Source organism: Crocuta crocuta, unplaced genomic scaffold (assembly GCF_008692635.1).
Source record: "Crocuta crocuta isolate KB4526 unplaced genomic scaffold, BGI_CrCroc_1.0 scaffold59-1, whole genome shotgun sequence".
In the NCBI taxonomy this organism is placed as follows: Eukaryota; Metazoa; Chordata; class Mammalia; order Carnivora; family Hyaenidae; genus Crocuta; species Crocuta crocuta.
Window position 1 is genome coordinate 2,241,221 of NW_027551579.1, and position 11,862 is coordinate 2,253,082.

General features: G+C 38.3%; 1 protein-coding gene across 1 annotated transcript in view; it reads left to right on the forward strand.

The window, feature by feature from the left end:
• Positions 1–11,862, forward strand: part of RYR2 (ryanodine receptor 2) — a 674,490-nt gene that overhangs the window by 308,457 nt on the left and 354,171 nt on the right. The window contains exons 16-17 of the mRNA XM_077751737.1: positions 3,915–4,036; positions 8,666–8,849. Of these exons, the coding sequence (XP_077607863.1) occupies positions 3,915–4,036; positions 8,666–8,849 (306 nt within the window). The remainder of the gene's footprint in view (positions 1–3,914; positions 4,037–8,665; positions 8,850–11,862) is intronic.

Here is an 11,862-nt window from a genome sequence, read left to right on the forward strand (position 1 = left end):
TTTATTTACACTCCTACCCCCTTGCTATGCCCTGGTAAATTATTGCCATTACTCTCAATTTTTAGAAGTAGAATTTAAATACACTGAAATGCCAAAAGATTATGTGACCCATACACATGACAATATGGCAGAACAAAGTTCCATTTCTGTAGAAAGTTGTACAACATTCCTTTCCGGGTTGACCCTGCCCCTTCTTTCCCAAGGGCGATTGCCTTTGTAATCTTTTCCCACCACAGGTTACTTTTGCCTTATGGAGAAATTTGTATAAAGGAAATCACGCAGCACACACTCTTTTGTACAAAGCTTCTTCCCCTCAGCAAAATGTCTCTGACTTTTAACCACATTGTTGCATATTTGGAGCCAAAGAGTTGAAGCTGCTGTTTGAGGCCCACAGGAGACAGAGTTGAAGGTTAGAGTAAGTTCAGCTCACAGGTTAAGGGGAGAGACAGAAAGGAAGGGGCTTGGCAGAGGTATATACTCATGACTTACTATCCATCTCCATTACTAGACTCTATGGGACTGGAACCACGTTTCTCATCTTTGTGTTTGTCTTATCTAGCACAGGGCCTCAACTGTAATAGATACTTGGTGTTTCTTGAATAAAAATGTGTATTTTCAAGGGTGTGGACTTAGAGTTGAGTTGCTGAGATCCCACATATTACCTGTTAGCCTGGTTGCTAGCTGCAGTAGCATTACAGAATTTTGAGCCCACAGAGCACTGGCTTAGTGTTTGGAAGGTGAATAGCTAATGGGTAAATTGGAGCAAGAGAGGTTGATTGGATTTCAAAGCAAACTTTTATTTTGATGATGATGCTTGACCCCAAAACTACCAGATTTAGCAGATATTTTCTGTATCTTTTCTCCTCAGTGTTTTATTTTGAAATATTTCAAAAAGACAAAAAGAGAAGACTAATCCAATGAATATCCATATACCTTCAAATTAGATTCAACAGTTATTAATGATTTACAGTATTTACTTTTTTTTGCTCCTTCCCTCTTTTCTTCCTTTTTTCTTTCCTTTTCTCTGTGTGTATGTGTGTATATGGGAATATATATGTATATATGCATATACATATGCGTAAACGTGTGTATATACACATTTATACACACATAGACATCTCGGCACATCAGTAATACCATTCTGGCACCTAATAAATAATGAATTTCACTATATTATCTAATATCCCGTTTATATTCATATTTCTTCTGTTATCCCAGAAATATCTTTTATATCTCATTTTATATCAGGATCCAAACAAGGTTCATGCATTTTTTTGTACTTTCTCTGTCTCTTTTAAATTTTTTTTTTTTTTAATGTTTTATTTATTTCTAGGAGAGAGAGAGACAGTGTGAGCAGAGGAGGGTCAGAGAGAGAGGGAGTCACAGACTGAAACAGGCTCCAGGCTCTGAGCTGGCAGTCAGCACAGAGCTCGACGCGGGGCTCGAACCCACGAACCGTGAGATAATGACCTAAGCGAAAGTCGGACGCTTAACCGACTAAGCCACCCAGGTGCCCCTCTCTGTCTCTTTTAATGTAGAACAATTTTTACCTTGTTTTTATCATTGACTAAGAATCTAGGCCAGTTGTAGAATGTCCCGTGTTCTAGATATCTCTGAGGTTTTTTTCCCCATTGCATTTGTCCCTTGTAATTGCCATACATTTGAAATTCAGTCTAAGGCTATGCTGTCCAAGTCAGCAGTTCTTAGTCACATGTGGCTATTTGGTGTGTGAATGTGGCTAGAGCTACAGGAACTGAATTTTTTTGTTTTAGCTTTAATTAATTTAAATGTAAAAGCTTATGCTTCATTAAATTATTAGAGGATTTTTGTGCATGTTTGGAACAGCTTAGGTATGTGAACGTACTCTTGAAACTACAAATGTCATCAATTGTAGAACAAATCAAGTATTTTCACTAACAATTTGGTATCTAAATCAGAATGCTCTAAGTGTCCTTGGTTTTGAAGACATGGAAGAATGTTTACTTCATTAACAAGTTTGTTCTGTTTGTTACACATTGACATAATATTTTGGATACATTGGGGTAAATCAAATATATAATTAAAATTTTACTTTTTAAAAAAAACTTTTTTAATGTGGGTTCTTGAAAATTCAAAAGTTACAGATTTTAGACACAAGTTCTGCCACCCCTTTCCACCTACCCCATGCTTCCTTCCAATTACTACTCCTCTTAAGAATAAATACTATTGTTGCTCATGATACTGGAGATGAGTTTTGTTCAGAGCTTTTTATTTTATGATCGTGATTTTACTGGATTTGCTCTACTGCATCCTGTATTGATTATACCACAGTGTTCACCAGAGGGTTAAAGTTCAAAATATGATTGCACAAATCATCAGGAACAGAAAGAGTGAACAAAGCAAAATTCTTAACTTAGATATTACTTTATAAGAGTCCTGTCTGGTATCAGATTTTCCTTATATCTTAAGAGTTGAATATGATACATGATTATGGGGAAAATACAGGTAGAGATGATAACATGTAGACACATTTTTGTAAAGATAGAAATAAGTTTCCATTAGAAAAATACTAGAAAGTTCAGGTATTCTTTTGCCATTCTAAATACTTAAGTGGTAAATGCAAAAAAAAGTATATATATACTATATATATATATATATATATATATATATATATATATATATATAATGGCTTTAACAATTATCTTCAATCTTTTTTTGCTCAAATACCACTTGAGTGAGTTACTAAAAGATATGCAACTCAGCAGGCACCTGGGTACCTCAGTCAGTTAAGCATCCAGCTCTTCAGTTTGACTCGGGTCATGATCTCACAGTTCATGAGTTCAAGCACTACATCTGACTTTGCGCTGATAACATAGAGCCTGCTTGGAATTCTGTCTCTCCCTGTTTGTCCCTGCCCCATTTGCTCTCTCTTACTAAGAATAGATCAAAATGAACTTAAAAAAATACATACACCTCATGACATAGTTTTCATTATAAATTTGAAGAGCTATAAATAAAATAATTTCTGGTTCACTGTATATATGAACTTTTATTGTTATGGGTCACCTTTATTTTTTATTTATTTTTTCTTAAATAGTTTATTGTCAAGTTGGTTTCCATATAACACCCAGTGCTCATCCCCACAAGTGCCCTCCTCCATGCCCATCACCCCCCTTCCCCTCTCCTCCACCCCCATCAGCCCTCAGTTTGTTCTCAGCATTCAAGAATCTCTCATGGTTTGCCTCCCTCCCTCTCCCCAACTATTTTTTCTCCTTTTTCTCCCTGATGGTCCTCCGTTAAGTTCCTCCTAATCCACCTATACATGCAAACATATGGTATCTGTCCTTCTCTGCCTGACTTATCTCGCTCAGCATTACACCCTCAAGTTCCATCCACGTTGCTACACATGGCCAGATTTCATTCTTTCTCATTGCCATGTAGTATTCCATTGTATAGATAAACCACATCTTCTTGATCACATCAGTTGATGGACACTTAGGCTCTTTCCATGTTTTGGCTATTGTTGAGAGTGCTGCTGTGAACATTGGGGTACATGTGCCCCTGTGCATCAGCATTCCTGGATCCCTTGGGTAAATTCCTATCAATGCAATTGCTGGGTCATAGGGGAGTTCTATTGTTAATTTTTTGAGGAACCTCCACACTGTTTTCCAGAGGGGCTGCACCAGTTTACATTCCCACCAACAGTGTAGGAGGTTGCCCGTTTCTCCACATCCTCACCAGCATCTAGAGTCTCTTGATTTATTCATTCTAGCCACTCTGACTGGCGTGAGGTGGTTTCTCAGTGTGGTTTTGATCTGCACTTCCCTAATGTTTAGGGACGCTGTGGCTCACCTTTAAAGTGTACATTTTCTTAGCACCCTTTTAGAAAGGAGATGGTGGGAGTAATGGTGTTTGTTTGTTTTGCATTTGTACAGGCTATTATGCATCATGAAGGCCACATGGATGATGGCTTAAGTTTATCTAGATCTCAGCATGAAGAATCACGGACCGCACGAGTTATCCGGAGCACAGTCTTCCTTTTCAATAGATTTATAAGGTACATTTTCTTTTGTTGTAGTGGTTTGATGTTTTATTTCAATTTCTTTATTGGATTTACAAATACACAAGTCTAAAATGTACCAAAGCAGTAAACCTACAATTTGGTAGGTTGGCAAAATATATTAGAAAATGGGGGCTAGATAATTTTATGTCTTTCTTTTAAATAAACTTTTAAAAAGGGAGTGTAATTTTATTATATTTTTAATTTGAGAGAGAGAGAATGCCTATATGCAAGTGGGGAAGAGGAGGGGCAGAGAGAGAGAGGGGAAAGAGAATCCCAAGCAGTTCATGTGCTGTCAGTGCAGAGCCCGACACAGAGCTTGATCCCACAAACTATGAGATCGTGACCTAAGCCAAAATCAAGAGTCATGCTCAACCGACTGAGCCACCCAGGTGCCTGCAGAATGTGATTTTAGAAATTGTATGTGTAACTCGTATTTGATAGCTACAGGTTAGGATTATTCTATAACATACCCTTGTGCTTGACCTATTTATGTTTACTTTACACTGAGGGTAATGAAGCCTAAATACTTTGTAAGTTTTGAACTGTATTAAAAAAATAAAATGATTCTTATAGTAGCTAACTTTCCTTCTTCTTAAAGGAAACCGTTTCATATCTTCAAACTATATCAAGCTTGTGGTCAAAGTGTTTTCTGGTAACATTATACCAGTATACATTCTGGCTTGTGATGGGAATCATATATCTCTTTAAATTTGCCAATTTGAGTGGCACCAGAGTTGCTCAGTTAGTTGAATGTCTGACTCTTGGTTTCAGCTCAGGCCACGATCTCATGGATTGTGGGTTCAAGCCCCACAGCGGGCTCTACACTGTGCCTGGAGTTCTCTCTGTCTCTGTCTATCTCTGCCCCTTCACTGCTTGCTTGCTTGTGCTCTCTCTCAAAATAAATAAACATTAAAAAATTTTTAAAAAATAACTAGCCAATTTGATAGAAAAATTTATATATGAATATACATGTGTATGTATATACATATATGTGTATGTATTTACAATTTTTTACAGTTGAATTTATTCAAGAATTGTGAAAATGGGTATATTTCATGTTTGCTGACCATATTTTTTAAAATGTTAAGGCCTCTTTTTTTAATTTCTTTTTTTAATGTTCATTTAGTTTTGAGATAGAGACTGAGAGAGATGGCATATGAGTGGGGGAGGGGCAGAGAGAGAGACAGATCTGAAGGAGGCTCCAGTCTCTGAACTGTCACAGTGCTCTGAATCCTGACATGGGGCTTGAATGCATGAACCAAGAGATCATAACCTAAGAAGTCAGAGGCTCATCTGACTGAGCCACCCAGGCCCCTCTGTTGATTATATTTCTTTATTTAATTTCTCTTTGTGATTTACCCATTAGTTAATCACTTAATTAATTTAATATTTAATTCATCACATTAATATTTTTTTTATATATGTGGGTTTTACTTATATGCTCATTAGTATTTGCTGAACCATTAGACATCCTGAATTTATACAGTTCTTAAATATATCTCAGAAACTTTGGAATGTTTTACATAATTACAGAATATTATAAACAGTATGTTATTTTAAGTAAAATAATTTGATTCTTTTGTAATATTCATGAAAGCACCAAAATTCTTTAAAATCTCCAGGTCTTTACAATATTGGAACCTGTGTACTTTGCAAAGTAAATTATTTTTAAGTATTCATTTTATTAATGTAGATTTATTTACTATTAAGAACCTAATATTTAAAAATGCATGGAACGACTTCTCTTTTTCATTGATTAGAGTGAAAGTCAAGGCCATTTAATAAATCTTCATTTGTATTTCTTAGGCAGTTTATTTTCTGTGACTCTTCCGTTCCTTGTCTTCCAGGTCAGAATAGTGGTGGCGGTGATGGTAGAGTTGTGTGTGTGGTGTGTGTGTGTGTGTGTGTGTGTGATTTCATTTGTGTTGTGAGAAGAGACTCTATTCTTCTGGACTGTAAAAAATATATATGAAACCTTTTATTCCTTTAGGTGTATTAATGAACGTATTCTTTTTTTATTTAAAAAATTTAGCATTTATTTATTTTTGAGAGACAGAAAAAGACAGAGCACAAGCAGGGGAGGAGCAGAGAGAGGGAGACACAGAATCTGAAGCAGGCTCCAGCTCTGAGCTGTCAGCACAGAGCCCCAAATGGGGCTCAAACCCATGAACATGAGATCATGACCTGAGCCGAAGTTGGATGATTAACTGACTGAGCCACCTAGGCATCCCATGTTAATGAATGTATTCTTAAAGGAATCTGTGGTAGTAATATTGTTTCATCTTCAAATTACAAAATATAGAGATGGAATTCATGGCTTTAATGTTTGCTCTGCGTAGTGTATTTCTACCACCTTTGGTTTTCCCTAATTATTTTTTCTGTTCATTTTTGTTCTTGATAAATTAAGATGGTAAATGTCTTTATAGAGATGGAAGTTAGAAACCTTAACATAACAATTTTAGGGTCTTGGATTGTATTTGTCTGATAAGAGGCTTATAGAGAGTAATTGAATGGTTACATTTCTGATAGTGGATATGTTCGACTTAGTAGCTTGAAAACTGACACTTATTAAAATTGTTTCTTTTTAGATTTAAAAATGTAGATGTTATATTTGAATTACTTTTGAATTTCATTTACTTCAGTCTGATGAGAGTTGAGTTTCACTTTATGATTCAACTAAAGTTTAATAGGACAACAGGTTTAGAATAGAAATATATCATTGCATATAAATTCTCATTTTAAAAGAGGTGAAATAAATTTCTTCTGAAAAGTCATTTAAGTTGGTTTTTGGACACAGAAAGACTTGTCGAGATGATAAAACTGGGTAATAGATAAATTCCATTGTAATTTATTTGAAATTATAGACAAAAGCTTTAGAAAAGTTGTCCGTTTTTATTGTTTCTACTGTTTATAAGGCTGAGGTCAACCCTTCAAAGATTGTTTGTAGTCCTTATGTCATTGATGATACATTTTAAATTTTATTTTTGAACATTATAAACTTAAATGTTAATTCTCATTTATGAGGCTCTAATTGTTTTTAAAATGTAAAGTCTAAAACAGATAGCTGGCCAGAAACATTTTCTTGGAATAAAATATTGCCCTTTAATCTGGCTGATGCAGAGAGCAGGAAAGGAAGTATAATATTGAATGCATTAGGTTTCTTCTTGACTAATATGAATATTACTACACCAACTATAGTACAACCATTCTCGCATTCTTTTACGTTGTCTGTTGTGTGTTTTTAAAAATAAGCTTCTTATTTTAGAATGATTTGATTTACAAATAGTATATTTTAACGTTCTTTCCAGATATAGTCATAGCTATTAATTTTAAAACTCTGAATCTCAGAAAGCTTAACAAATTAACCCATTTATATGCCAGTAAGATGTTTTTCTTCAAAGGTTAGAAAATGCAACATGTTTCTTAATCCAATTTTAAATACTTTATTTTCAGATAAACACATTTTAATTTCTTATTTTCTGATAAGAAAAATTTATAATTAACATCATTGGAATATATTTTTAAACAGTCAGGAATTTACAGAATGGCAGTGAGGATCAATGATACAGTATCAGGTACTATCAGTTCCTTCTCTAAAAACAAAAAATAGAACAATTAAAGGCCAGAGTTCTGAATCTTGGAAGTTTCATCTTAGTCCTTGAAGTATGTGGTGATTTAAAATGAGTATCATAATACAGAGAAGAAACTAAGGGTTAATGGGGGGTAAAGGGGAGGGGAAAGTAGGTGATCGGTATTAAGGAAGGCACTTGTTCAGATGAGTACTGAGTGTTGCATGGAAGCCAATTTGACAATAAATTATATTTAAAAAATAAATTGTGTATCGGTTGGTTTCTAAATATTGGGACCATTGGCTTTGTAGGAATTGGCTCTTCAGGTTTTTGTCTAGAGTAGTTTCTCTTGATACTGGTGTGGTTTTTTTTTCTTTTTTTAAGTTTTTATTCATTTTGAGATAGAAAATATGAGTGGGGAAGAGGGAGAGGAAGAGGGAGGGATTGAGAGAGAGAGAGAGAGAGAGAGAGAGAGAGAGAGAGAGAGAGAGAGAGAATCCCAAGCAGGCTCTGCACTGTCAGCACAGAGCCTGATGCAGGGCTTGGACTTACAAACTGTGAGATCGTGACCAGAGCCAAAGTCAGAGGCTGAACCAACTGAGCCACCCAGGTGTCCTGATACTGGTGTTTTTATTTATTTTATTTTTTATTTTTTAAATATATATCTATTTTTTGGGAGAGTGCAAGCAGGGGAAGGACAGATAGAGGGGGACAGAGAATTCCTGCACTGACAGCAGGGAGCCCAATGCAGGGCTTGAACTCATGAACCCTGAGATCATGACCTGAGCCGAAGTGCACTCAACCGACTGAGCCACCCAGGTGGCCCCCCTCCCACTACTGGTGTTTTTAATATAGCATCATATATACTTGGCAAAATTTAGAATTTTTCATTTGAGTATATTAATTATTGCTGTTTGAGAAAAACTGGGCCCTTTCTTAGGGGTTCCACTTACGGGTGTGTGGGGGAGAGAATAAAGCTTTAAACCATCAGTGGTCTAAAAAACGGAAAGATTGAAGATCGCTGATGTCCAGAAATGTTTGCTATGTATTTTAGGGGCCTCGATGCGCTCAGCAAAAAAGTGAAGGCTTCCACAGTAGACCTGCCTATAGAGTCTGTGAGCCTGAGTCTGCAGGACCTGATTGGCTACTTCCATCCCCCGGACGAGCATCTAGAACATGAGGACAAACAGAACAGGTTACGGGCTCTAAAGAACCGGCAGAATCTCTTCCAGGAAGAGGTGAGTTTCCACCAGCAGTCATTTCTTGTGTACTGCTGTCCTCGGAAAACCGCTGCTCTGGGGGGAAATTCTCTGACAGGCTTGCATTTTGAGTTGGACGGGCAGGTAGAGGGGGGCATAAGGGAACCAGGCCTTGGAGGAACCCTGCGGTTATTTTTGGTTATTTTTGTTTCTCTGTGGATGAGTGCTGATTTGAAACAGTGAAACTCTTCACTCCCCTGGCGAAGGGCATTTTATTTTACTGTCTGCTCAGCCTTGCACTGATCATTCACTGCACTGCAGTTGGCTTCCTGTCTGTTATAGACACACAGTATCCCCAAGTGTCCAAAGGAACACAGACTTTGAAAATCTGGTGGTTTTTAGACTCACAAGGTTCTTGAGGCACCTGGGCTGAGGGGTGGGGCACTAGGAATCCCCAGGGAGCTTTGTGTTGGGAGAGAAACTTCCCAGGGGAGGTCAGGCCGCCTGAGGAGAGACCGAGCTCCAGGCTGTCTGCTTGGATAGAGCAAATCCACTTCTTACTTTTACCTGTATTGAGTTTTTGTGTGTAATTTTATTTCACGCACCTGCCATATTTTATAGGCGGAACTACAAAAGTACCGAGCTAATGTCTAATGCTCCTTTAAAATGAGTGTCAGGATTAGTACCATAGACAAGAATTTCAGCAGGAGGATGTCATGTGAGCTGGCAAATGGGTCCTGCTCAAGCCATGCTCCTCTCCCCTGAGTGCTCCCTGTGTGTGGAATAATGAATGTTTTGGAGTAAAAGTATCTCTGTAAAAGTATCTAAGAAAGAAAGGTTAGAGAATATTGCTGAGTGCCCACAATCCCTGACTCTACATTTGTCTAGTTTGAAAACTGTTTCCTAATTTTCTATCAACAGCCTTTGAATTAAGATTAATTTTTGAGGACTTTTTAGTATGTATATAAAAAAAAATGTTGAGTCTAGAGACTAGTGGTATGAAAGCAGGGGGCTGTCAACATGAGCCAGTAACAACACAGAGTAGTTTGATGAGACCTTTTCTTTTCTTTTTTCTTTTCTTAAGTTTTTATTTATTTTTGAGAGAGAGAAAGAGAGAGAGAGCAGGGAAGGGGCAGGGAGAGAGGGACAGAGAGAGAAACCTAAGCAGGCTCTGCACTATCAGAGCAGAGCCTGATGCGAGGCTCGAGCTCACAAACCATGAGATCATGACCTGAGCTGAAACCAAGAGCTGGACACTTAACCAACTGAGCCACCCAGGTGCCCCTGTTGAGGCCTTTTCATCTGGCGTCTGCCAAAATACTAGGTGATACTGAAATACTGGGCCATGGAAATTTGAGGATTGATTCGGATTTTTTTTTCAATTTCTCACAAAAGACAATCTGGATGGGAACCAACAAATGTACTTAGCGTCATGGTCCCTCTTACAACTCTGTGAAATAAGTTCCCTTGAGTAGTCAGCTCTTTGTAGTGCTTCCTTTTGTGTGCTTTGCCTCATTTTGGCAACCTTGATCAAGAAATACTAATAAAAGCTTAATTTTAAATTTAGATAGCATCTTTGTTTTGAGTTTATTTATTTTGAGAGAGACAGAGACAACACAAGTGACAGAGAGGCAGAGAGAGAGGGAGACAGAATCCCAAGCAGGCTCCGCACTGTCTGCACAGAGCCCCATGCGGAGCTCAAACCCACAAGACTGTGAGATCAGGACCCGAGCTGAAACCAAGAGTTGGACGCCCAACCTACTGAGCCACCCAGGAGCCCCAGATTTAGATAGCATCTTGCACAGTCGTGTAATGCATTTTCGATTTGCTTCAAAGCTATCTTTTCATGAGCTTTTCTTTATTAATTTATTTAGATCTTTAGTATTAAAAATGATGATGACGGGGCGCCTGGGTGGCTCAGTCGGTTAAGTTTATGACTTCGGCTCAGGTCATGATCGCGCGGCTCGTGGGTTTGAGCCCTGCGTCAGGCTCTGTGCTGAACGCTTGCTCAGAGCCTGCACCCTGCTTCGGATTCTGTGTCTCTTTCTCTCTCTGCCCCTCCCCCGCTCATGCTCTGTCTCTGTCTCTCAAAAATAAATAAATAAATGTAAAAGAAAATGATGATGATCATGATGATGCCTACCTAAGAAAAAGGATTCGCTCATGCTGTTACAGGGGAGGAAAAGAAATCTTTTTCCTCCACTGATCTCAGGTTCAGTGTTCAGGGCCCTGCAGGTCAGAGTAACAAAAGACAGATATGTAAGAGAAAACAAGTAAAGGTTTATTAACTGGCGGATCCTGAGTATCCATGGGAACAGTCTGTGGTGAGCAACTCGAAGGGGTGGTTAGAATTTGGGCTTATACCACAGACTAATAAAAGGACAATAAATTTGTAGAGAAAGGAAGAGATTAAGGAAAGGAATTTTGAGGTCTCTGGGCAGCAAGTTGTGGGAAGGTAAATATATTTAGAAACTAAGAGAGTGTGAGTTAGTAAAGTTTGTTATGTAGATTCCTCTCTAAGGCCTCAGGGCTGAAAAGTGTTGGCCATTGTTGTTTCTTGTGATTCAACATCTCCTGCCCTTCCTGGTGGAGAGGAAAGGGTTTTTCTTGTGTCTGTCTTTTCTCAGCTGCCTTCAGCTCAAAATAATCCTTATGCTAGGAGCACCTGAGTGGCTCATGTGATTAGGTTAGGGACTCTAGATTTTGGTTCTGGTTTGTGAGTTCAAGCCCCACATTGGGCTCTGTGCTGATGGTGCAGAACCTGCTTGGGATTCTGTCTCCCTCTCTCTCTGCCCCTCCCAAACTTGGTCTCTGTTTCTCTCTCCAAATAAATAAAAATAAACTTAAAAAAATAATCCTTGGGGTGCCTGGGTGGCTCAGTGGGTTAAGCATCCAACTTCAGCTCAGGTCATGTTCTCAGGGTTAGTGAGTTCATGCCCCATGTTGTGTTCTGTGCTAACAGCTCAGAGCCTGGAGCCTGCTTTGGATTCTGTATCTCCCTCTCTCTCTCTCTCTCCCTCCCTCCCTTACTCCCCCCCCCCCCCCCTCCGCG